At 35.2% G+C, this 27,704-nt stretch overlaps 1 protein-coding gene across 1 annotated transcript; it reads left to right on the top strand.

The window, feature by feature from the left end:
* Window positions 1–428: 428 nt before the first annotated feature.
* Window positions 429–27,604, top strand: LOC148940806 (uncharacterized). Its single transcript, XM_089104859.1, has 3 exons — window positions 429–559; window positions 24,168–24,271; window positions 27,069–27,604. The coding sequence occupies exons 1-3, from the start codon at window positions 557–559 to the stop codon at window positions 27,514–27,516; spliced, it is 555 nt and encodes a 184-aa protein (XP_088960985.1). The 5' UTR covers window positions 429–556; the 3' UTR covers window positions 27,517–27,604.
* Window positions 27,605–27,704: the final 100 nt, after the last annotated feature.

Genomic DNA, 27,704 nt, shown 5'->3' with positions numbered 1-27,704 from the left:
TTTCATTAAAAAGGTCTAGGATATACGATGAGTGGGGATTATTAGTAAGTTTTGTAATACAATTGAACAACTAGTGGCCCTGACCATTCCAGGAACATATTTCGTTTTGGTCATCCTAGGGTTTGCCCTTTAAATCCCTGTCATTTTTATGCACATCTATATCAAATGATATCTTGCCATTTTGTTGGATAAAACCTTTGGTCTATTCAATGGGTAAAAACTCTTGATTTCACTGCTATTTTCAGGTGAACGAACGATGGATTATAATTACAATTGAACCTAACCACAGAGCTGATCTTAGAGGAGCTAACAGGAAACATGCAACAATGATTACACGAGTTGTAAATAGTGGGTAGTACAGGTTTTCGGAAGTTTTTGAGCTTCCGGAGGCTAATGAACGAAAGTAATAACAACATGAAAATAAACCTGGAAAAATGATCTAGAAGTTCATTAGTTTGGTATATAAGACTAATGAAAGTAAATTTTATGATTCAGTTCCAAAGAAAGAACGGACGCCAAAGGATTATAGAAGCTAAATAGGATATAAAAATTGAATATGGTAAGTGCTAACAAGCACGTAAGCAGGCTAAGGGTCTTTGAGTCTACGACTCCATCTCTAAAAAAGCCAAAAATTTGTAATTCTTTATTTGGGAAATCAAGAGTACTGTACAAATGCACAGAAATAAACTCCTGTGCATGCGCATTAGTTCTAAGGTCGGATAGAGTTTACTTTTCACATCTTTCGTCTGATTAAAGGAAACAAATAAGTTAAGACTCAAATGAAGATAAATCTTATCAACGTTATAATTCTGCATTATAAAAAAAACGAAACAGTCATTAAGAATTACATATTTTGAAAATAACATGAACATCACCAAAATTCATGTGTAGAAAGCTGAAGGCTGACCGGAACTCAATTTTGGAGGGAGGGACAAGCCTAGCTTCGTTTTTGGGGAGGGGCTTAACTAATGACTCCTTGAAGGTGTTTGTCTTCCGGATGTAAATAAATGGCACCAGGTCACTACTGTAGTTTACAAGAAAATCAAAGATAAATTAAAGTTTAATTCTAGGATTTAAAATAAAAAAAACAGATGCTAGATGGTTATTTAAAAAAAATACAAGTTGTTTCAACTGAAACTAAGGAGCAACAGTAAAGCTTGAATCGAACAGGAATTATTCCATATAAGGGGGCGGCTGTCACTTCCTCAGCCCTTTGCTTGTTACACTAAAATGCACTCTTCGAGGCATCTTCCCCCCACCGCCCATCCTTCATAATAGCTGATGCGCAATTATATATCACTAAACATAATTTAATGAAAAATAAAGTGAATTAGCCTAGTTAAATTAAACATTAAGATAAATGTCCTTATTAACCATTTATCTTGTATGGACTACGTGACATTTCAGGAACGTATACGCCACCGCACGGCATTACTTCCTCTGCAACTGGGAAGCTCAATAAAGAGGTTTCTGATGATTTTAAATCCAATCGACAGCACCTTGGTCCTCTTTGGGGCGAAATCCTTGTTTTGTGCCACAAAATAACAGAAACCGCCACTTTTCGAATGAGTCATTTCTGATCTTCTAGGACCATTTTTTCGTTATAGTCACCCCTATGAAAATTAAGATAAATCAAATAAACACGTGGTCTTTCTTCTGGGAAAAAAAAAATGTAAATTTCACATTTTCTTCGATAGCAGCTTGAAACCTCTACAGTGGTGTTCTCTGACATGTTGAATCCAATTATGTAATTTTAATTAGGATCACTTCGTTTTTAGGGGTGTATTTCTTTTTCTTCGAAAATCAAGCAAATTTTCTCAGGTTTTCAGTTTTTGACGGATGATATTAAACTTAATGAATTTGATACATTCGGAATCAGCACAAAAAAAAACATTTTTTGATTCGTTAATTGTTCTTAACGATCCTATTTTTGAGTTTTGGTTCCTATTTGCCTAAGTCACTCCTTACTTACAGTTCGTAACCGGGAACTGTTTGATATTAATTTATGCTTATTAAAGAGAAGGAGAGTGACAAGAATTCAATTTATAGTATCAAATTAATCAATATAAGAGAAATGATTGCTTAAATAGCGGTATAGCAGAATTCTCGTCAGAAATGCACAAAACAGACCTCTCGTCTAAATAAAGAGATATAAAGTGACAAAAATGGAATTTTTCAAATCAAATTAATCAATATAAGAGAAATGATTACTCAACTACATAAAACAGACCTCTCGTCTGTACATAGGAAAAACTATTGGAAAACAGCAAAAAGCTTTACCTATTGATGCAATAACAATTCCATTTTCTTAACTTATTTCCGGAGTTTTCCAATGACTAGGTCTGCATAGAAAGAACGGATAGTGAAGGGCTATTGAACTTTAGTTGGGTGGGTACAAGCACTGAATATGTTAAGTGCTTGCCTGGACTTTTTTTAGTTTATGTGTGTTTAAGTGGCTGTGACTGGAAAAAAATTGTAGATGATTTTTGGACACACAGCATCTGGTTAGAAGGGTTAGGCTAAAATAGCAATTAATAAGAGTTGGGAGTTTTTCCATCTCTAAACTTAATACTTTTGTTACTATGAACGGAGTGGGAAGGGACAATTATGGAAGTTGAGGGGCAAACTCGTACCCAGAAGAGAGACAACTTTTATGTAATATTTGGGAGTCTTTATTTACCCCCTTTAGAATATCCATTAGAAGCTTTACTTTGTTTGGTTAACTACTTAACCTTCGACTAACCTTGCTAGCACTAGGAATGTTTCAAGACTATCAAGAAGAAATTTTCCCGAAAAAAATTACATGTTTCAAGACTATCAAGGAGAAATTTTCCCGAAAAAATTACAGCCAATTACAGCCAAGAGTTTTTTTTTCCAAGGGGACTATTTCTCCCAACCGGTCCCTCTATTCTTCGAGCTCATTCTTCAAGCTATATTTCAGAGATCATAGTTTTTCCTGACCGTTGGCTAGTTTCGCCATTGGATAAAAACTATTTTTCTTCTTTTCCGGAAAAAGTGATGTTTTTTCTTGAATTTGGATATTTTTCAAAGTAAGAGAAACAATTATCAACATTTTTTCACAATTATCAACTCGCTTAGCTCATGCTCCTAGGGATGTGAATTCGCCAAAACTGCTCAAATCAGTGTGCTATGGCCCACTATTTTATGATAGTCTATCCGTCATGTAAAATACTATACTTTTGTAGCTCGAAATTACATAATAGCTAGGATTGTATTTTTGTGGGAGAGGGGGAGGGGTTGACAAAATATATTTTTCGGAATCTAGAAGGGCAATTTTTGCTCAATTTCTTTTGACGAAAATACCAAAATGTATATTTTCCAGTGCAAACACCCAAAAAAGGTTTTTGCCAAACTCCTGGAGTGCAATATACCCCCCCCCCCCAAATTGACACCACTGACCACTAGTGGTGTATAGTCAAGGAGTTGCTCCTGCCATCAATACATTAATGTCATTTCAGCCAGAATAAAATCAAGGTGGCAGCTTGCTATGAGCTAACTTACTTGATTACGAAAGTGTTTATTTCAACCCTGCTTCAACCGTTAATTTTTAATGTGGAATGTGGTAGGAAGAGAAACTTGTGATATACTTGAATAACTCTGAAGACAACAGCGGCAAAAATATCAATGCTGCATGTCACATTCCTTTGCGTCTTGTGCTTGATCTTTACCTGTAATAACAACCATCATTTCCTATAACGGCTACCTTGTTTGTTCTCATCTATTTAAGATAATTTATTGAATTTGCAAATCTTAAAAAGAGCAAAAAAACTGTTGATGTTTAGCTAGGACTTGTCCTAAAATTCGAACTGGCAACTACGGCAAAACAAAAGATAGAAAAAGAATCAGTAGATAATGTTATTAATTTTAGCCTACTTATAGACTATTTTACTAATCCCGAGGATTCTCGAGGACCATAAAAAAGATGAGAATAACAACCCAAGAGAAGATTATTAACTACCCAATAAACTTGCTAGGAAACTGCAAAATAGGAGCTTACGATGCAATGCCTTTTGGTTGGACCAACAATGATTTAAAAGCTGAGTTGACTTCGGACCATTTTCTTTTGCAGAATGTTGAGTTTTCCCATTAAATGTCATTAATTAAGAATGATTATGCGCCTATATCAAGAATCATGTTTGCCGCAGTAGCTGCAACAGGGCGGATCCAGGATTTTTTTAGGGGGGGGGGGGCCAAAATGGGTTGATCCGATAAAAAAATTAGGGGGGGTAAAATAAGTTGATCCGATAAACTTGCGTTAGGAGCAAGTTTAATTAACGTAAACTTGAGTTAATTAAGTAAATTACACTACTTTAGACTACGCTAGGGGGGCTGCGCGCCCCTCTCGCCCCCCTGGATCCGCCACTGAGCTGCAACCTAGTAAAAATGAGATTTTAGAGGTTTTGCGAATTCAGGGTGCAATATTAGGTTTGAAAATTAACATTAAGAGGACTAAATTGCTAAGGCTAGGAATAAGTGAAGTTGAAAAGGTGATGTTGGGTAACGAGAAGATACATCAAGTGAACATATTCACTTACCTATGTAGTATCAAACAGTGCGTGGTAATGAGCTGTAAGTAAGGAGCGACCCGGCTCAATAGTAACCCAAACTTGATATCACATTAATATCAAAAAGGAATTTTGATATCAATAAATACATAAAAAATCAGCTTATTATGCTGATTCCATATATATACCTTGCTCTTTACGCTAAAGTTTGACTGTTTGTCCCAATTTTTTAAGAACGTTTCCTGAAACACAAGGACCGTTTAATTAGAATAGGAAGCTTTTTTCAAAGTTCTCAAAACTTTAGCGTTAAGAGCAAGGTATTTAAGAGGGCGTAACCCCTTCATATACGGAACAATTTCTGTTCGTTTTGAGTTTTAATGTTGCTCCTTACTTTCCGTTAAAGAAACGTTTTTTTTTGTTTTTTTATCTAATTGTTAGTAAAGACGGTGGGTGTACTGAAGATTTTAAAAGTAGAATAGCCAAGGCCCAGGGTGTTTTGTCACAGTTGAAAATTTTTTTGAAAGAATAGGAAGATAAGTCTGTGAACCAAGATTAGAATTTTGGAAGATATAGTGATGACAATGGTCAAGCGTAGTTCTAAAGAATGGGCGCTCCGAAAAACGGAAGGAGATTTGCTAGATGTTTTCCAGAGAAACTACCTATGGATTGTTTTGGGTACCCGACTGACTGACCATAGCTCAAACAGTAGGCTGAACAAAAACTGTGATTAAATCCTACTTCTTAGAGCTATAATGACAGAAAGTTTAAGATGGCTAGGGGACGTTCTGCGGATGAAGGATGACAGATTGCCAAAGATTGTCAGTAGTAATCAACATTATACTTTACGTACGCCCCCGTACCAAACAGGTTTCTGGTTTCTACCTCTCCGATGTGGTCTGTATAATACACAAGTAACGTTTGAAAAGTATTGTCAATTTAAAATAGGATCTAACGTTCCCTTCGTTCCCCCATGTCGGCGGGACAGGAATGGTTAGGTGTGGGGGAGGGGGAGTCAATTTTGGGGGTATAAACAATACAATTCATTGTGATCGTAGCTCTATGTTGACTCGTTTTTAATACTTCAGCTTGTCTATTCATTTGTGTTAAATAAAAATCTGGAATCTGGAAAATACAAAAATAAGTAATTAAACAAAATGTACGAAGCTGCTAATTAAGTAATAGTAGACTACACTCAGAATTGTTTGCATGAGGGGCCTGTCTGTGTCTCTTCGAGATGTTTGTGTCTCTTGAGGCTGTGTGTGTCTCTTAGGGCTGTGTGTCTCTTTGAGCTGTTTGAGTCTTTTTGGTCTGTTTGTTTGTCTGTGTGGGTTGTTTGACTCTTTTTGGTCTGTGTTTGTCTCTTTGGGCTATTTGTTTCTCTTTGGGCTGTGTGTGTTTCTTTGGGCTTTGTGCGTCTCTTTGAGCTGTGTGTCTCGTTGGACTGTTTGAGTCTTTTTGATCTGTTTATGTCTCTTTGGGCTGTTTGAGTCTTTTTTGGGCTGTGTTTGTCTCTTTGGGGTTGTGTCTCTTTGGGCTGTTTGTGTTTCTTTGGGCTATGTGTGTCTCTTTGGGTTGTTTGAATCATTTTGGTCTGTGTGTCTTTCTTTTGGCTGTTTGTGTCTCTTAGGGATCGTGTGTGTCACTTTGGGCTATGTGTGTCTCTCTGGGGTGTTTGAATATTTTGGTCTCTATGTGTCTGTATGGGCGTTTTTTGTCTCTTTGGACTGTATGTGTGTCTCTTTGGGCTTTGTGTGTCTCTTCGGGCTGTGTGCGTCTGTTTAGCCCGTGCGTTTGTGCTCTTTGGGCCGTGTGTGTCTCTTTAGGCTGTGTGTCTCTTTGGGCAGTTTGAATCTTTTTGGTCTGTGTGTGTCTCTTTTGGCTTTTTGTGTCGTTTTGGGCTTTGTGTGTCTCTATTGGATGTGTGCATCTCTTTGAGCCACGTGCATCTCTTTTAGCTGTATGTGTCTCTTTGGATGTTTGAGTCAGTTTGGTCTGTGGGTGTTTCTTTTGGCTGTTTGTGTCTCTTTGAGGCCATGTGTGTCTCTTTGGGCTATGTGTGTCTCTTTGGGGTGTTTGAGTCTTTTTGGTATGTCTGTGTCTGAATGAGCGTTTTTTGTCTCTGTGAGCTGTGTGTGGGTGTTGCTTGGGACTGTTCGTGTATCGTTTAACTGTGTGTATGAATCTTTTTCCTGTGTGTGTCTCTGTTTGAAGAGTGCTACTCCTCATGCTGTGTGTCTCTTTTTGCAAGTCGTAAACTCATGTTCTGTGTGTGATTCTTTTGGGTGTTTGTGTCGTTTTGGGCTTTTCGGCTTTTTGTGTCGTTTTTGGCTTTTTGTGTCTCTGTTGGATGTGTGCGTCTCTTTGGGCCGCTTGCTTCACTTTGAGCTTTGTGGGTCTCATGGGATGCTTGATTTAATTTTGTCTCTGTGTGTTTCTTGTGGCGTTTTTTGTCTCTGTGTGGTTATGTGTGTCTTAGTGGGCAATGTGTGTTTATGTGGAATGTTTTACCCCTTTTCTTACTAAAGTATTTGAAATGGCGTTTTTTGTCTCTGTGGTCGTTGTGTGTGTGTCTCTTTGGGCTTTTTGTGTATATTCGAACTTGTCTTACTTATATTTATCCTGTGTGTGTCTCATATGGATGTATTTGTCTCTTTGTGCTGTATGTATCTTTTGGCAGTTTGAATCTTTATGGTCTGTATGTGCCTCTTTTGGCTGTTTGTGTCGTTTTGGGCTTTGTGTTTCTCTGTTGGATGTGTGCGTCTCTTTGGGCCGTTTACTTCTCTTTGAACTGTATGTGTCTCTTTTGGCTGTGTGTGTCTCTTTGTCATGTGTGTGTCTCCTTAGGCTGTGTATGTCTCTTTGGACTGTGTGTCATTTTGGGGTGTTTTAGTCTTTTTGGTCTGTATGTGTCTCTTTGTGCTGTTTGAGTCTTTTAGGTCTTTGTTTGTCTCTTGGGGTTGTGTGTCTCTTTTGGCTATATGTGGCTCTTTGAGCTGTTTGTGTCTCTTAGAGATGTGGGTGTCCCTTTGGGCTGTGTGTCTCTTTGGGACTGTTTGAGTCTTTTTTGTCTGTTTGTGTGTCTCTTTGGGTTGTTCGAGTCTTTTTTGTGTTTGTGTGTCTCTTTGGGCTATGTGTGTCTCTTTGGGCTGTGTGTGTTTCTTTGGGCTTTTTGCGTCTCTTTGGGATTTGTTTCTCGTTGGACTGTTTGAGTCTTTTTGATCTGTTTGTGTCTCTTTGGGCTGTTTGAGCCTTTTTTGGGCTGTGTTTGTCTCTTTGGGCTGTTTTTGTCTCTTTGGGCTGTTTGTGTTTCTTTGGGCTATGTGTGTCTCTTTGGGCTGTTTGAGTCATTTTGGTCTGTGTTTGTTTCTTTTGACTGTTTGTGTTTCTTAGGAGTCATGTGTGTCTCTTTGGGCTATGTGTGTCTCTTTGGGGTGTTTGAATCTTTTTGGTCTGTATGTGTCTCTTTGGGCTTTGTGTGTCTCTTTGGGCTTGTGTGTGTCTCCTTAGCCCGTGTGTGTCTCTTTGGGCTGTTTGTGTTTCTTTGGGCTATGTGTGTCTCTTTGGGGTGTTTGAGTCATTTTGCTCTTTGTGTGTTTCTTTCGGCTGTTTGTGTCTCTTAGGAGCCATGTGTGTCTCTTTGAGCTTTTTCGGGGTGTCTGAGTCTTTTTAGTCTTTATGTGTCTCTTTGGGCTGTTTGATTCTCTTCGGTCAGAGTGTGTCTCAGGTATGGGTGTTTCTCTTTGGGAGGTCTGTTTCTCTCCGGTATGTTTTTATCTCTTTGGGCTCTGTGTGTATCTTTTGGGAGTGTGTTTCATTGGGACTGTTTGAGTCTTTTTGGTCTGTTTGTGTGTCTCTTTGGGTTGTTTGCGCCTTTTTTGTCTTTGTGTGTCTCTTTTGGCTGTGTGTTTTTTTATGGGCTATGCCTGTCTCTTTGGGCTATTTGTGTCTCTTTGGGCTGTGTGTCAATACGTTTAAGCAATAAATATCTTTATGCTTAACCCGTCTTTATCCTTTAGAATAGTTCTATTGTAAGCAAGTAACAAACTTTTTCCTGAAGTCACCTCTTGGATACACAATGCAGAAACTTCATTTAAGAAACTATGAAAAAATTGTAAGTAAGTAAGTAACAAATTCTTTCTTGAAGTCACCTCTTGGATACACAATACAGAATTTTCATTAAAGAAATTATGAAAAAATTGTAAGTAAGTAGAGTCTTTTTGGTCTGTGTTTGTCTCTTTGAGCTGTTTCTGTCTCTTTCGGCTGTTTGTGTTTCTTTGGGCTTTGTGCATCTCTTTGGGCTGTGTGTCAATACGTTTAAGCAATAAATATATTTAAGCTTAACCCGTCTTTATTCTTTAGAATAGTTCTATTGTAAGCAAGTAACAAACTCTTTCCTGAAGTCACCTCTTGGATACACAATACAGAAACTTCATTTAAGAAACTATGAAAAAATTGTAAGTAAGTAAGTAACAAATTATTTCTTGAAGTCAGCTCTTGGATACAAACTCTTAATTGTTTTCACGACTTAGATAAACGATGTAGAAATTTAATTCAAGAAATTATGAAGAAATTCTCAGTAAGTAACAATTTCTTTCTTGAAGTCAACTCTTGGATACACAATACGGAAATTTCATTCAAGAAATTATGAAAACATTTGTAAGTAAGTAACAAACTCTTTTTTGATTTCACCTCTTGGATATACAGTACAGATACTTCATTCAAGAAATTATGAAAAAATCGCAAGTAAGTAATTTTTTTTTCTCTTTATCCCAAACAATTTTCACTTAGCTACACGATATAGAAATTTAATTCCAGAAATAATGAGAAAATTCTCAGTAAGTAACAATTTCTTTCTTGAAGTCAACTCTTGGATACACAATATGGAAATTTCATTCAAGAATTTCATGACTTAGATACACGATGTAGAAATTTAATTCAAGAAATTATGAAAAAATTCTTAGTAAGTAACAATTTCTTTCTTGAAGTCAACTCTTGGATACACAATACGGAAATTTCATTTAAGAAATTATAAAAAAATTGTAAGCAAGTAAGAAACTCTTTCCTGAAGTCACCTCTTGGATACACAATGCAGAAAGTTCATTTAAGAAATTATGAAAAAATTGTAAGCAAGTAACAAACTCTTTCCTGAAGTCACCTCTTGGATACACAATGCAGAAATTTCATTAAAGAAATTATGAAAAAATTGTAAGTAAGTAGCAAATTCTTTCTTGAATTCACCTGCTGGATAAACGAAAAGACATTTCGTTCAAGAATTTATGACAAAATTCTAAGTAAGAACAAACTCTTAATTGTTTCACAACTTAGATATACGATGTACAAATTTAATTCAAGAAATTATGAAGAAATTCTCAGTAAGTAACAATTTCTTTCTTGAAGTCAACTCTTGGATACACAATACGGAAATTTCATTCAAGAAATTATGAAAATATTTGTAAGTAAGTAACAAACTCTTTATTATTATTTCACCTCTTGAATATGCAGTACAGATACTTCATTCAAGAAATTATGAAAAAATCGCGAGTAAGTAACTTTTTTTTTCTCTTTATCATTTCGTTCAAGAAATTATGACAAAATTCTAAGTAAGTAACAAACTTTTAATTGTTTTCTCGACTTAGATATACGTTGTAGAAATTTAATTCTAGAAATTATGAAGAAATTCTCAGTAAGTAACAATTTCTTTCTTGAAGTCAACTCTTGGGTACACAATACAGAAATTCCATTCAAGAAATTATGAAAATATTTGTAAGTAAGTAACAAACTCTTTTTTTGATTTCACCTCTTGGATATACAGTACAGATACTTCATTCAAGAAATTATGAAAAAATCGTAAGTAAGTAAATTTTGTTTTCTCTTCATCAAAACCAAGTTTTACTTAGATACAAAATGTAGAAATTTAATTCATGGAATTATGAGCAAATTCTCAGTAAGTAAAAATTTCTTTCTTGAAATCAACTTTTTTATACACACTATGGAAATTTTATTCAAGAATTTCATGACTTAGATACACGATGTAGAAATTTAATTCAAGAAATTATTAAAAAATTCTCAGTAAGTAACAATTTATTTCTTGAAGTCAACTCTTGGATACACAATACTGAAATTTAATTTAATAAATTATGAAAAAATTGTAAGCAAGTAACAAACTCTTTCCTGACGTCACCTCTTGGATACACAATGCAGAAACTTCATTTAAGAAACTATAAAAAAATTGTAAGTAAGTAACAAATTCTTCCTTGAAGTCACCTTTTGGATACACAATACAGAAATTTCATTAAAGAAATTATGAAAAAATTGTAAGTAGCAAATTCTTTCTTGAATTCACCTGCTGGATAACCAAAAAGACATTTCGTTCAAGAAATTATAACAAAATTCTAAGTAAGTAACAAACTCTTAATTGTTTTCACGACTTAGATATACGATGTAGAAATTTAATTCAAGAAACTATGAAGAAATTCTCAGTAACTAACAATTTCTTTCTTGAAGTCAACTCTTGGATACACAATACGGAAATTTCATTCAAGAAATTATGAAAATATTTGTAAGTAGGTAACAAACTCTTTTTTTTGATTTCACCTCTTGGATATACAGTACAGATACTTCATTCAAGAAATTATATAAAAAAAATCGCAAGTAAGTAACTTTTTTTTTCTCTTTATCACAAACAATTTTCACTTAGCTACACGAAGTAGAAATTTAATTCAAGAAATTATGAAAAAATTCTCAGTAAGTAACAATTTCTTTCTTGAAGTCAACTCTTGGATACACAATACGGAAATTTCATAACTTTTTTATTCTTTTTCTCTTTATCACAAACAATTTTCACTTAGCTAAACGATGTAGAAATTTAATTCAAGAAATTATGAAAAAATTCCCAGTAAGTAACAATTTCTTTCTTGAAGTGTACTCTTGGATGCACAATACAGAAATTTCGTTCAAGAAATTATGAAAATATTTGTAAGTAAGTAACAAGCTCTTTATTGATTTCACCTCTTGAAGATACAGTACAGATACTTCATTCAAGAAACGTGATTAAACAAGTTTTGAAACTACCTGCTATTTGCTTGCCTTTCCTTGGCACCTTTCCAAATGAACGGGGATTCCCCACCGGTTCCTACACATTGCAAAAAAGTGAGCAGTACGAAAACTCCACGTTTTCAACCAGACTGGTTTTTTAGCTAAATCTTTGGAAACAGCCTCTATTTCTGACCGTTTAAGTTTTGATGTTAAAAAGATTCACTTAGAGTGGCGAGCCACTCTAAGTGAACCTAGATCAACCCAACTTTTTGGATATCTCTCTCACTATGACTCTGTTTGTGTGTCGTGTCAAATTTTGACTCCATGATTTTGGAAAAAACAGGCATGAAACGTGGTTTAGTTACCATCCCATGTTTTTAACAGCAAAACTTAAACGGTCAGATATAGAGGCTGTATCCAAAGATTTAGCTAAAAAACCAGTCTGGCTGAAAACGTGGCGTTTTCGAACTGCTCACTTTTTTTGCAATGTGTAGGAGCCGGTGGGGAATCCCCGCTCATTTGGAAAGGTGCCAAGGAAAGGCAAGCAAATAGCATGTAGTTTCAAAACGTGTTTAATCGCGTTTCTTGAATGAAGTATCTGTACTGTATATTTAAGAGGTGAAATAAATAAAGAGCTTGTTACTTACTTACAAATATTTTCATAATTTCTTGAATGAAATTTCCGTATTGTGTATCCGAGAGTAGACTTCAAGACAGAATTTGTTACTTACTGGGAATTTTTTCATAATTTCTTGAATTAAATTTCTATATCGTGTATATAAGTGAAAATCGATTGTCATAAAGAGAAAAAGAAAAAAAAAGTTATGGAATTAAAGTATTTTGTATCCTAAAGTTAACTTCATGAAAGAAATTGTTTCTTTTTGAGAATTTTTTCATAATGTCTTGAATTAAATTTCTATATCGTGTAGCTAAGTGAAAATTGTTTGTGATAAAGAGAAAAAAAAGTTACTTACTTGCGATTTTTTCATAATTTCTTGAATGAAGTATCTGTACTGTATATCCAAGAGGTGAAATCAAAAAAAAGAGTTTGTTACTTACATACAAATATTTTCATAATTTTTGAATGAATTTTCCGTATTGTGTATCCAAGAGTTGACTTCAAGAAAGAAATTGTTACTTACTGAGAATTTCTTCATAACTTCTTGAATTAAATTTCTACGTCGTATATCTAAGTCGTGAAAACAATTAAGAGTTTGTTACTTACTTAGAATTTTGTAATAATTTCTTGAACGAAATGTCTTTTCGTTTATCCAGCAGGTGAATTCAAGAAAGAATTTGCTACTTACTTACAATTTTTTCATAATTTCTTTAATGAAATTTCTGTATTGTGTATCCAAGAGGTGACTTCAAGAAAGAATTTGTTTCTTACTTAAAAATTTTTCATAGTTTCTTAAATGAAGTTTCTGTATTGTGTATCCAAGAGGTGCCTTCAGGAAAGAGTTTTTTACTTGCTTACAATTTTTTCATAGTTTCTCAAATGATATTTCCTTATTTTGTATCCAAGAGTTGAGTTCGAGAAAGAAATTGTTACTTACTTAGAATTTGTTCCTTATTTCTTGAATCAAATTTCTACATTGTGTATCTAAGTCATGAAATTCTTGAATGAAATTTCCATATTGTGTATCCAAGAGTTGACTTCAAGAAACAAATTGTTACTTACTGAGAATTAAAAGATCTTAAGCCGAACTGGCCAGCCATGACAAAAAACAAACAAATAGAAAAATCTCTAAAAAAAAAAAAAAAAACGAGACTGTGGCCAGTGGAGAGAAAAGAAAACAACAGAAACAAAACAACACGGATATTTAACCTTCATACAAACAAGGCGTCTTCAGCACAAAAGACACACAACAAGAACAATATAAAAAAAAAAAAAACAAGATAAAACTAAAAACCAATAACACCCCCACCAAAAAAAAACAAAACAAACAAAAATGTACAATCGGTGCAAACAGATCCACGAAGGGAAAAGATGCTAATATTGAGTTACTTCAGTGAGGACACTAGAGTAACTGAGGAAAAATAAAAAAACTGTAAATTACTTTAATTATTCAATTGAGAAATAATCCTTTTGTTAGCTATTACTGAAGCAAATCGTTTTGGTCTAGCAGGTAAAATAGTCCCCTGGTTTTTATTTAAAATCTTAACTCCCTTATTGACTGTTGATTCACTCTTTAGAAGGTTATCATAAATTGGGTCAATATTTAAATTACCCGTATCCCTATTTATGGAAAGGTTAGCAAACATATTTTTTTTAATTTCTATGGCTTCCCTGTACCATTGGGTGTACCCCTTATCATTAGAAATATCAAAGGCTTCATCAAATTTTACAAAAAGATCTGGTTGAAGCCAAATATGCTCTGCTAAAGCTGAAACGAAAGTTTCTGGAGGCTTGCTTAATTGTAGGGTTTTTTCTATTGAGTTTCGGTTCAATAAACCTTTCAACAAATTGTTGGTGAGTCCTACCAATATAGAACTTCCCACAAGAACACGGAATTTTATACACCCCACTTACTAAATTTCCCCGAGTTAAATCCTTACCAGAACTAAAAAAACTACCCATTGGCCTCAGCGATTGGAAACATGCATCAATACCAAATTTACGTAAAACCCGTGAAAGTTTCTCACCCAAACCAGGTACATATGGTAATGAAATGAAGCTTTTTGATACAACTAAATCTAAAGACTGAGAAACCTCAATAACCCTACTATTATTTTGGTTTTCGAGGGGAGTTTTATAGACACATTTTTGGGTTACCTATGGGGGCTTCTCTTTCTCCTTTATTTGCAAATCTATTCATAGATGCCATTGAAACCTCCGCTATAAACAGTTTTAGAATCTCCCCTTGCTTCTGGGGTATGTTCATGGATGATTTGGTGTGCTTTTGGAAACATGAATTGGGCTCCTTAGACCTATTTTGTAAGAATTTAAATAGTTTTGATGATAATATTAAATTTACAGTTGAGTTTGAGGATAATAATAAATTACCTTTTCTGGATGTTTTATTATTTAATAGGGATCTCCATTTACTTTTCTCGATTTACAGAAAACTAACGCACAATGATAGGTACTTAAATTTTCATTCTTGCCACCCTATGTCGGTGAAAAGGGGGGTTGTAATTTCACTAGTGCATAGAGCCTTTAGAATTTGTTCCCAGGAATTTCTGGATTCGGAATTGTTATACTTGAGGGATATTTTGTTTTGTAATAGTTATCCAATTAAGTTCATTGATAAAATAATTGAAAATAGACTGGTTAAACATAACAGTAGGGTTATTGAGGTTTCTCAGTCTTTGGATTTAGTTGTATCAAAAAGCTTTATTTCATTATAATATTTACCAGGTTTGGGTGAGAAACTTTCACGGGTTTTACGTAAATTTGGTATTGATACATGTTTCCAATCGCTGAGGCCAATGGGTAGTTTTTTTAGTTCTGGTAAGGATTTAACTCAGGGAAATTTAGTAAGTGGGGTGTATAAAATTCCGTGTTCTTGTGGGAAGTTCTATATTGGTAGGACTCACCAACAATTTGTTGAAAGGTTTATTGAACACCGAAACTCAATAGAAAAAAACCCTACAATTAAGCAAGCCTCCAGAAACTTTCGTTTCAGCTTTAGCAGAGCATATTTGGCTTCAACCAGATAATTTGGTTAAATTAGATAAAGCTTTAGTTATTTCTAATAATATGGGTTACACACAATGGGCCAGGGAAGCCATAGAAATTAAAAAAAATATGTTTGCTAACCTTTCCATAAATAGGGACACGGGTAATTTAAATATTGACCCAATTTATGATAACCTTCTAAAGAGTGAATCAACAGTCAATAAAGGAGTAAAGATTTTAAATAATCACCAGGGGACTATTTTACCTGCTAGACCAAAACGATTTGCTTCAGTAATAGCTAACAAAGGGATTATTTCGCAACTGAATAATTAAAGTAATTTACAGTTTTTTTATTTTTCCTCAGTTACTCTGGTGTCCTCACTGAAGTAAATCTATATTAGCATCTTTTCCCTACGTGGATCAGTTTGCGCCGATTGTACATTTTTTTTTTTTTGTTGTTTTTTTTTTGGTGGTGGTTTTATTGGTTTTTAGTTTTATCTTGTTTTTTTTTGTTTTTTTTATCTTGTTCTTCTTGTGTGTCTTTCGTGCTGAAGACGCCTTGTTTTTATACAGGCGAAATATCCGCGTTGTTTTGTTTCTGTTGTTTTCTTTTCTCTCCACTGGCCACAGTCTCGTTTGTTTGTTTTTTTTTAGAGATTTTTCTCTTTGTTGGTTTTTTACTGAGAATTTTCTCATAATTTCTTGAATTAAATTTCTATATCGTGTAGCTAAGTGAAAATTGTTTGTGATAAAGAGAAAAAAAAAGTTACTTACTTGCGATTTTTTCATAATTTCTTGAATGAATTATCTGTACTGTATATCCAATAGGTGAAATCAATAAAGAGTTTGTTACTTACTTACAAATATTTTCATAATTTCTTGAAGGAAATTTCCGTATTGTGTATCCAAGAGTTGACTTCAAGAAAGAAATTGTTACTTGCTGAGAATTTCTTCATAATTTCTTGAATTAAATTTCTACGTCGTATATCTAAGTCGTGAAAACAATTAAGAGTTTGTTACTAACTTAGAATTTTGTCATAATTTCATGAACGAAATGTCTTTTCGTTTATCCAGCAGGTGAATTCAAGAAAGAATTTGCTACTTACTTACATTTTTTTCAGAATTTCTTTAATGAAATTTCTGTATTGTGTATCCAAGAGGTGACTTTAAGAAAGAATTTGTTACTTACTTACAATTTTTTCATAGTTTCTTAAATGAAGTTTCTGCATTGTGTATCCAAGAGGTGACTTCAGGAAAGAGTTTGTTACTTGCTTACAATTTTTTCATAATTTCTTAAATGAAATTTCCATATTGTGTATCCAAGAGTTGACTTCAAGAAAGAAATTGTTACTTACTGAGAATTTTTTAATAATTTCTTGAATTAAATTTCTACATCGTGTATCTAAGTCAAGAAATTCTTGAATGAAATTTCCATATTTTGTATCCAAGAGTTGACTTCAAGAAAGAAATTGTTACTTACTGAGAATTTTCTCATAATTTCTTGAATTAAATTTCTTTATCGTGTAGCTAAGTGAAAATTGTTTGTGATAAAGAGAAAAAAAAAGTTACTTAATTGCAATCTTTTCATAATTTCTTGAATGAAGTATCTGTACTGTATATCCAAGAGGTGAAATAAAAAAACATTTTGTTACTTACTTACAAATATCTTCATAATTTTTTGAATGAAATTTCCGTATTGTGTAACCAAGGGTTGACTTCAAGAAAGAAATTGTTACTTACTGATAATTTTTTCATAATTTCGTGAATTAAATTTTCTACATCGTATATCTAAGTCGTGAAAACAATTAAGAGTTTGTATCCAAGAGGTGACTTCAAGAAAGAATTTTTTAGTTACTTAATTCCAATTTTTTCTTAGTTTCTTAAATGAAGTTTCTGCATTGTGTATCCAAGAGGTGACTTCAGGAAAGAGTTTGTTACTTGCTTACAATAGAACTATTCTAAAGAATAAAGACGGGTTAAGCTTAAAGATATTTATTGCTTAAACGTATTGACACAAAGACCAAAGAGACGCACAAAGCCCAAAGAAACACACACAGCCCAAAGAGACACAAACAGCCCAAAGAGACAAACACAGACCAAAAAGACTCTACTTACTTACAATTTTTTCATAATTTCTTTAATGAAATTTCTGTATTGTGTACCCAAGAGGTGAATTCAAAAAAGAATTTGTTACTTACTTACTTACAATTTTTTCACAGATTCTTAAATGAAGTTTCTGCAATGTGTATCCAAGAGGTGACTTCAGGAAAGAGTTTGTTACTTGCTTACAATAGAACTATTCTAAAGAATAAAGACGGGTTAAGCTTAAAGATATTTATTTCTTAAACGTATTGACACACAGACCAAAGAGACGCACAAAGCACAAAGAAACACACACAGCCCAAAGAGACACAAACAGCCCAAAGAGACAAACACAGACCAAAAGCACTCAAACAGAACACATAGACACACAAACAGGTCAAAAAGACTCAAATCGCCCAAAAAGACATAATGCTCAAAAATGCACAAACAACGCAAAAAGGTACAAAAACACCGAATAGGCACAGACATCTAAAAGAGAAAACACAACCCAAAGAGACAAACACACACCTAAAAGACTCAAACAGCCCAAAGAGACGCATACAGACAAAAAAGAATCAAGACACCCCAAAAAAGCTCAAAGAGACACACATGGCTCCTAAGAGACACAAACAGCCGAAAGAAACACACAAAGAGCAAATGACTCAAACACCCCAAAGAGACACACATAGCTCAAAGAAACACAAACAGCCCAAAGAGACACACACGGGCAAAGGAGACACACACAACCCGAAGAGACACACAAACCCCAAAGAGACACATACAGACCAAAAAGATTCAAACACCCCAAAGAGACACACATAGCCCAAAGAGACACACATGACTCCTAAGAGACACAAACAGTCAAAAGAAACAAACGCAGACCAAAATGACTCAAACAGCCCAAAGAGACACACATAGCCCAAAGAAACACAAACAGCCCAAAGAGACACAAACAGCCCAAAGAGACAAACACAGCCCAAAAAAGACTCAAAAAGCCCAAAGAGACACAAACAGAGCAAAAAGACACAAACAGACCAACGAGACACACATCCCAAAGAGACGCACAAAGACCAAATAAACACACACAGCCCAAAGAGAAACAAACAGCCCAAAGATAAACACACAGACCAAAAAGACTCAAACAGCCCAAAGAGTTACTCAAACAGATCACAAAGACTCAAACAGCCCAAAGAGACACACAGCCCAAAGGGACATACCCAGCCTCAAGAGCCACAAACAGCTCAAAGAGACACATACAGCCCAAAGAGAAAACACAACCCAAAGAGACAAACACAGACCTAAAAGACTCAAACAGCCCAAAGAGACACATACAGACCAAAAAGACTCAGACACCCCAAAGAGACACACAGTCCAACGAGACACACACAGCCTAAAGAGACACACAAATCACAAAGAGACATCCACAGCCCAAAAAGACACATACAGTTCAAAGAGAAGTACACGGCCCAAAGAGTAGTACACATCCAACAGAGAGACACACAAATCCCAAAACGACAAAAACAACCACAAGAGGCACACACAGACCATGAAGATTCAAACTGCTCAAAGAGACACACAGCCTAAAGATACACACACATCCAAAAGAGACACACACAGGCTAAAGGGACATACAGACAGTCCGAAGAGACACACAAAGCCAAAAGAGAGACACACACACAGCCCAAAGAGACAAAAAACGCCCATACAGACACATACATACCAAAAAGATTCAAACACCCCAAAGAGACACACATTGCCCAAAGAGACACACATGGCCTCTAAGAGACACAAAAAGCCAAAAGAAACACACACTGACCAAAATGACTCAAACATCCCAAGAGACACATACAGCTCAAAGAGATGCACGCGTCCCAAAGAGACGCACACATCCAACAGAGACACACAAAGGCCAAAACGACACAAAAAGCCGAAAAGCCCAAAAAGACACAAACAGCCTAAAGAGACACAGACAGCCCGTAAAGATTCAAACTGCCCAAAGAGACACACATACTAAAGAAACATACATATCCCAAACACACACACACTGGCTAAAGAGACATACACACAGACCGAATACACACGCAAATCCAAAAGAGACACCTACACACAGCCCAAATAGACAAAAAACGCCCATACAGAAACATACATACCAAAAAGATTCAAACACCCCAAAGAGACAAACATTGCCCAAAGAGACACACATGGCCTCTAAGAGACACAAACAGCGAAAAGAAACACACAGACCAAAATGACTCAAACATCCCAAGAGACACATACAGCTCAAAGAGATGCATGCGGCCCAAAGAGACGCACACATCCAACAGAGACACCCAAAGCCCAAAACGACACAAAAAGCCAAAAGAGACACACACAGACCAAAAAGATTCAAACTGCCCAAAGAGACACAAAGCCTAAAGAGACACACACAGCCCAAAGATACACACACACACAGGCTAAAGAGACACACACAGCCCGAAGAGACACACAAAGCCCAAAGAGACACACACACAGCCCAAAGACACAAAAAACGCCCATACAGACACATACAGACCAAAAGATTCAAACGCCCCAAAGAGACACGCATAGCCCAGAGACACACACGACCACTAAGAGACACAAACAGCCAAAAGAAAGACACACATACCAAAATGACTCAAACAGCCCAAAGAGACACACAAAGCCCAAAGAAACACAAACACCCCAAAGAGACACAAGCCCAAAGAGACAAACACAACCCAAAAAAGACTCAAACAGCCCAAAGAGACATAAAAAGATCAAAAAGACTCAAACAGTCCAACGAGACACACAGCCCAAAGAGACGCACAAAGCCCAAAGAAACACACACAGCCCAAAGAGAAACAAACAGCCCAAAGAGACAAACACAGACCAAGAAGACTCAAACAGCCCAAAGAAACACACAAACAGACCAAAAAGACTCAAACAGCTCAAAGAGACACACAGTCAAAAGAGACACACAAAGCCTCAAGAGACACAAACAGCTCAAAGACACACAGACAGGCCCCCCATACAAACAATTCTGAGTGTAGTCTACTATTCCTTAATTATCAGCCTCGTACATTTTGTTTAAATACGTATTTTTTCATTTTCCAGATTCAAGATTTTTATTTAACACAAATGAATAGACAAGCTGAAGTTTTTAAAACGAGTCAACATAGAGCTACGATCGAAATGAATGGTACTTGTTATACCTCCAAAATTGACTCCCCCTCCCCCTCTCCTACCCTCCCCTGCCCCTCAGAAATGGGGGAACGAAGGGAATGTTAGATCCTATTTTAAATTGACAATACTTTTCAAACGTTACTTGTGTATTATACAGACCACATCGGAGAGGTAAGGCTAAGTCAAGTAACAAATTACCTGAGTTAACAACCCCTTCGGGGTTTACCGTAACTGTTAATCAGTTTAATCCTTTTTTTTCTCCACCGTCATACAATCCAATCACTAATTAGAATCATTCACACTCCTATTATTCAAAACATTAATTAATATCGTTTATTGTCTACGTAAATTAAGTTATAGACAATACTGGTTTAGAAAAACTGGAATAAAATAATTGATACCGTGAATTAGAAATCCGGTAAATTGTGTCAGAAGAACTTCAATCAAACCAGATTATACCCACCTAACCAGATTGTACCTACCAAACCAGATTATACCTACCAGAAACCTGTTTGGTACGGGGGCGTACGTAAAGTATAATGTTGATTACTACTATTGTCCTTGTCGGCCAACCGTCTAGGGCCAACCGAAAAACAGGTCGTCCCCGGTCGGTGTGGGAGGATGACGTAAGGAAAGATTTAAGGGAAAAGGGTATTTTCTGGGAGGGTACACAGAGGGAGGCTTTGAATTGATTGGGATGTAGCTTACGTAGCGTACGTAGTTGTGTTGGTCTCAGGCGGCTTGGTGCTGCGGTGAGTTGTTAGTAGAAGTAGAAGTAGTAACAGTAGTAAGACCTTCAAAAGGTGTTTTTAGACCCCCATCTTTAAAAACGAGGAGAATCACTTTGTATCTCTTTATTTATTTCTAATTATTGTTTCTGCAAGGGCTGGCAGGCTACTGAAAGATCATAAAGAGATGTTTGATGGGTTCATTTAAAAGCTACTGTTTCTCACTGCGTGGCTTTTACAAGTTCATCTTAACAAACTCTATCGTAAGTACTATTTGGGACCAAAAACGGCACTTTTGGTGCCATTTCTGGAGTGGAAAGCTTGAGAAGTCTAAGAAGGGTCATACGGTCAAAAATTCTTCAAAGGAGGTTTACAATCCCCTCTCTTGCATAATTCCCCTCCCTGTCCCTTTAGTAAGTGAAAACTAAAAAACGTATATTGAAAAAAACCCTGCCAAATGAAAATGAATTACTTGTTTACTTTTATTTGCATGAAAATAGTTTAATCTCTTATGTGCAAGTCTACAAAGAACTCATCTTATCTATTTAATGTCTTATTTAAGACATTAAATCCCCTCAATCCCCTCTCTTGCATAATTCCCCTCCCTGTCCCTTTAGTAAGTGAAAACTAAAAAACATATTTTGAAAAAAAACCTGCCAAATGAAAACAAATTACTTGTTTACTTTTATTTTCATGAAAGTAGTTTAATTTCTTAGGTGCAAATCTACAAAGATACTTATCTTGTCTTATCTATTTAATGTCTTATTTTAAAAAATATATTGACTTTCTTAGTTTCATCACTTAAATTTAATTTTTTTTTTTTTTTGTAAGGTTTATTGTGCATGTTTTAAAAAAAGTATAAAATGAGCAAAAATTTGTTTAAAAAATGAGGTTTTTCCAGGTGAAAACTTAAAACGGAAAAAAATTATTACTCCGCAGACTGCGCAAGGTATGATTAGTTCAAGCAAAATGAATTGTGATTATTTCCCAGTATCTGTAGAATTCTACAAACTAGCGCTTTACTTAATACTGAGCTTGCTTGAGTTTTTTGGAGAATTATATAGGTATGCTAAAAGTTGTCGGTGTCATTGTTGGTGAGAGACTATTGAGAGGGTAAATCAATCTTTAATTTTCTGGAGGCTACTGGTTGTATTCTCTGCTCCAGAAAAACCACCCATTTTTGGCAGGGCCAGTTTGTTTTCCTTAGTAAAGCGCGAGTTTCATGAATTCTACGGAAATTGGAAAACATCACAAATTAGTTCATTGGAGCTAGTTTAGTAGATATATCTTGTGTAGTATAGGAAGCAGTAATTTGTGTTAGTTTTAAGTTTCAACTTGGCTATTTACTTCGGTAAGAAAAACTTCGTTTTTTTAATTAATTTAGCATACTGACAGACATTTATTGACAAAGAAATTTTCAACCTAGTTTAGTTCAACAGCGAGAAAAATCTCAGGGGACTTTCTAGATGGCAGGTGGGACACAATATTTACATACAGTCATAGGCGTACGTAGCTTCTTCTCTAGGGAGGGGGGGGGTGCAGCCAATTCTGTGATGAATTGTGGGGGGCTGAAGTTATATTGGCAGTTCACAAAACCTTGAATTGCTAGCAAGTTGTATCACACCTATGAAATCTTTATTAATAAGTAATCACCAAAAATCATTAATAAGCTTCAGCATTAATTAATCTTCTTGGATAATTGCTTCTTGTTTGACTTTTATTCTGTCATTCCAACTTTTTATTTCCAGCTTTTTCAACCATCTACCTTGTATCAACTGCTTTTTTAACCATCTACCTTTTTTTAACTGCTTTTTCAACCATATCTAGTGTAAATTTGAAGTTCTAGGGGGGTGGAGCAACTGACACCCTCTGCCCCTCCTTCTGTACGCCCATGCATACAGTCCATAATATAAAGAACATTTAAATAAAGGGAAGGAGAAAAAATCACTTACGGAAAAAAATAAGGGAAAGAAGTAAAAATGGCCTACTCTTTTTTTCTTTCTGAGAGAAAGAATATTTTCGCCCTGGTCTTGAATGCAGCAAGGTGTGTAGCTTCACTAACATCAGCCTGGATCATATTCCAAACCCTTGGTACCAAACTTCTATTGCTAAATAATGCTCGAGTTGCAGCTTGGATTTCCTGTGCAATATCCCCAGAACCGCAAATTTTATAACTGGGAAAATCATTATCTATAGAAAAATTGCAAATGAAGAAGACAGCATATTATTAAATATTCATAAAAAACCGCTAGTTTGATAATTTCTTGTTTTCGCGAAATGAAAAGGCTTATTTTTGAAGAATAATTCTGAAATAGACGATTCATTAGTATCCTTATGAAAAAAGGAATGCTACAGCTTTTCGGGACAATTTGAATTCTAACCCAATCTTTGAATTCTAGTAGCACTGTTTCCATTTTACAAAATAAAAGTTCATTTGGTAGGACAAGCACAAACAGTAAACAATCATGATGTGACAGTTACAAGCGGCAAACACGACAATATGTGCTTGCAATAGGTATAATTCTATTTAACCAATAAACATTAAAAAAAACAAAGGATAGATCCCTGGAATGCACTATATCTCATTCGAAATGGACGACATAACGCCTAACATTATAGCGTTTTGGCATTTCAAGTATTAGTTTAACATCAAATTTCGTATAAGTTATAACTAAGTAAGCAGGTATATTTGGATGAAAAGTTGACCAAAAGCGGGAACGTCCTCGAATTTGGTGATAGGAGCCTATAAGAAATATTTGAATGAGGAGTAGGAACTCTATAGGACGGAGTTAAGAGTAAAGTTCCTAATAGGTTAGGATGGAGAAAGGTATTGTGCAACTGTTGGCCATAGGCGACTGGGTGCTGTGTTGAGTAGTCAGTGCCAGTTGTGGTAGCACTAATTTAGTAACACGATTGTCTTTATTGATAAAAAAAAAAAAAAAACTCCGCAGAATTAATCATTATGACCCTGAGACCCATTTAATTTCTTTCTAGATACTGCAACTGAATGAATTCTTCCCAACTGTGATTCTAATAGCCACGAAATTCCTTATCCCTGCTTTATGTGGCCCAATGCATTTGTCAAATCATCATCTGAGGTAAGAATTGTTTATTATGTTCATTTAACATTGCTGCTTAGGAATTTGTTTTACAGAGCTTACTGTTGTTGACTCGACTATGATTGTTTAGTTAAAACTATCATCCAATCATAAACCGGCTCATATGCGCTAACTCCATTACACAAGCACATGAGTGGTGATATGGAACGGTAGTTATTCTCATAAATAACTCAGATTCTTAAGATACCGGCTCTCTTCTGCCCCAACGAAATCAAAATGTGCCGCTAGCTTTACGCAGCAGCACACTGCTGTTTTACGCAGAAACATGATATTAAACGCTCAGATCTTTTTTTTATCTGTAGTCAAATTAATTTTGCTCTAGCATAAGAAAATGACTCTCCAGAAAATTGAACACGTAATTAATTATCCAGATGAGACCATGCATTATTTCTTTGCCGAATTTGGCTAGGACTGTTAATTTTTTTAGTTTGACTGATATTTTGTCACTCTTTTTTACGATGAGAAAGTACCTACCTCATCTTTGCAGTTCGTTACAGATTTCCTTGTTTTTATTTAATCAATAGGTGAGCTCGAAAAGATAATTGGCATGCTTACAAGGCCGTATCCAAGGGGGGGGGGAGTTAGGGGTTTGAACCCCCCCCCACCACTGAAGAAAAATCCTGGATACACCCCTGAATGAAAATACTAAAACATAGGCATTTTATATTCACAGCATAAAATCAATTTATTTAGAAAGGCTTTCCAAATAACGCGTCAACTTGTATCTATGTTTTTTTTTTATTATTAAAGAAAATCACAAGCGGTTATTCCAACAAAAATGATACTATATCTACCGTAAATTTTTGGTACTTTTATTCTGAAGTTTAAACACACTGTGTGTAACATACATTAATGTATATGACGGATCGTACTCATCATTTGTGAAATAAATAAAATAGGTGTTTCTTGTTATCTATTCTGCTACCTTATTCCTTTTTTAATACATTCTGTTTTAAAGGTGAGCTAGACTTTAACCACTTTCTGAAACTTCATTCCTCCTTACAGATACCATTCGCCCCTGATTTTTGTTCTACTTCTAATTGAAGCGTACAGCATAAACAGTGTCTTGAAACTCGTCACTATCAATTACGATATTGGAATGGTCACCTCTATAGTGACTTCCAGACTCTTGAAAGTAGGTTTCCAGTAGATTTCAAAACTTTCAAGCATGGATCTATGACTTACATTAAGCTTGCAAATAATGTTTTAGCCCTAACCTCAACCTCTTTCCTAATTTAAGGCGTTAAAAGGCGTTTAAGGCGTTATAACGATAATGCGTTAAAAAAAAAATAATTAGAGGCTGTTATTCCAAAATCGTAAGCCTTCCTATAATACTGACAATGAATCGAAATTGATTGACAATTGAGATTATACCTAAGCCGACTGCAACGTAGATTTTTGACTAGTCCCCACGATTTTTTCTCCAAGTAGGCTTGATCCACTTCACCTTGTAAAAGAATTAAGGGTGTTATTGCTTCACCTTCTTATAATGTCTTCATTTTTGTAGGAGCAACTGTTTTTACTCCATGCCTACTAGCATTTAAAACATGGCTAATTAATTTAAAAAGTATATTAACATTCCACTTTTATATTTCTTCCAAATCTTACACCTGATAAATGAAGCAAATAAATTTATTTTGCTTTTTATTACGACGTTTGGAAAATCAATGTTGTTAAGATAAGATGCAAAAGATGTTAATATTTTAGCCTTTTCTTTCTTTGACAAAGCACTGTTTTGTTTCTCCTGTTTAAATATATTTAAACTTTTCTTACTTTATGAATGTTTTATTTACCAGCTAATTTGTACTTTTACCTTATTTTTCGCTGCTCTTGTTGATGGATACAACAGTGTTCCTGTCTGACAAAAATAAGTCATTGGTTGAACTGATCATAGGTCAGCAACAAAGATCTTAGAATAGGATATACCTTAGAACAGAAGAATTGCTACCTTTGAAACTGATCCAGGAAAATTAAAAAATTAGCCTAAAATCAAATTTTATCGACCCCACCTTGAAACCTTAAAAGACCGAAACACTACAATAGGGATCTCCACCCGTCTTATCCTTGTTCGGAGAATACAGTTGCCATCGTATTTTTATGTTCTTAACTTGAAGCCTCTAGAAATAACCGTGCCAACAATACCAATTCCATGGGAGATTTAAATCATATTGGGTTTACCAGTATAATTTTACCAAAGATCATGAGGTCTTTGCTCAATCCTAATCCTTATGGTAGTGCTTGATAGGAGCCACATTGCATCAGGTCCGGGCCCTCTTGAATGATGCAACCAAATTTGCATATTGATAAATTACGATCATTGACCGTTGTTTTCCCTAGGAATCAATGCCGCCACGGGAGAGTCCCTCTCCTGTTATATGGGCTGATTTATCAACTACTCAATAGTTGTTTGAATAACACTTAAAAGGCTGAGATGCGATATTTTGGAAATAATAAGAAATGATGCACAGTTTACATACAGGGAGGGACAAAAGAATTTGTTCCGGGAGGATCGTCAATCCGCCGAACAACATAAAAAGGGGATTTTGTATGACAGTTACAGGAGACCATTGGAACAGTCATAACATCACGAGGCTTCAGGATAAATGGAGGCCTCCTATCGCCTTTTTATTGCAAGTGCTCTTCATTCACGTGAATAAACTGAAGCACGAAACACAAAAATAATAAGACTAGTATAGACTGTGAACGATGTCAGTTTATGTTTGTTTATGGAAACTTTTCTATTTTGATAAAATGCAAACTAAAATTCTTTTTTTAGGAAGGTAGATCCCGTTTCTGACGGCCAAGTTAACGACATTTATTCCCATATTGAACAGAGAAGAAATTATGAACTTCCACCAAACCATAAAATAAGCTATGGTTTACTAGGAGTTTATAACTCTTATCGTAAGGATCCCGAAGCCGCCAGTGAAGAATATGAAATTCTACCAGAACATGAAGCTTCAATTCAAGAAGCGGTAGAGCGAAGAAATATTGAAAACATTCTTATAAGTCTTGGATATCCTCTTGACGAATTGACCGGAGTAGATGAAGACAGTGGAGACATCTATAAGCTACGAGTTAATGAAGATAGCCCAGCTCTTACAGCAAACCCCTGGGATAGCACAAGGAATAATTCGACAGTGAATTATGTTAAAGTGTACATAAAGGATATTAATTCCGTAAAAACAAACGAACCAAAGAAGAAGAAGTATGTTTGGGGTTGACTACTAGAAGAAATTATATAGCTATTTTTATACCTATTTTTATACTCGTGAATATTACAAAAAACCTAGAATATATAAATTTACCGAATTATAGCAAATAATTAATTAATTATTCAAGCAATATCAGTCTATATGACTGCTTTTGATGGTAACACTAAAGGTACAAATAATTTGAAAGACATCAATTA

Source organism: Artemia sp. Qi Xiang Cuo, chromosome 19, assembly GCF_049724085.1.
Source record: "Artemia sp. Qi Xiang Cuo chromosome 19, ASM4972408v1, whole genome shotgun sequence".
Taxonomy (NCBI): Eukaryota; Metazoa; Arthropoda; class Branchiopoda; order Anostraca; family Artemiidae; genus Artemia; species Artemia sp. Qi Xiang Cuo.
This window is presented reverse-complemented; position numbering and strand designations above follow the sequence as displayed.

Bases quoted from the DNA above. Each gene is read 5' to 3' on its own strand.
- LOC148940806 (XM_089104859.1), top strand. The intron at 24,272-27,068 runs GTAAGAATTGTT...TTCTTTTTTTAG, and splicing joins TTGTCAAATCATCATCTGAG to GAAGGTAGATCCCGTTTCTG.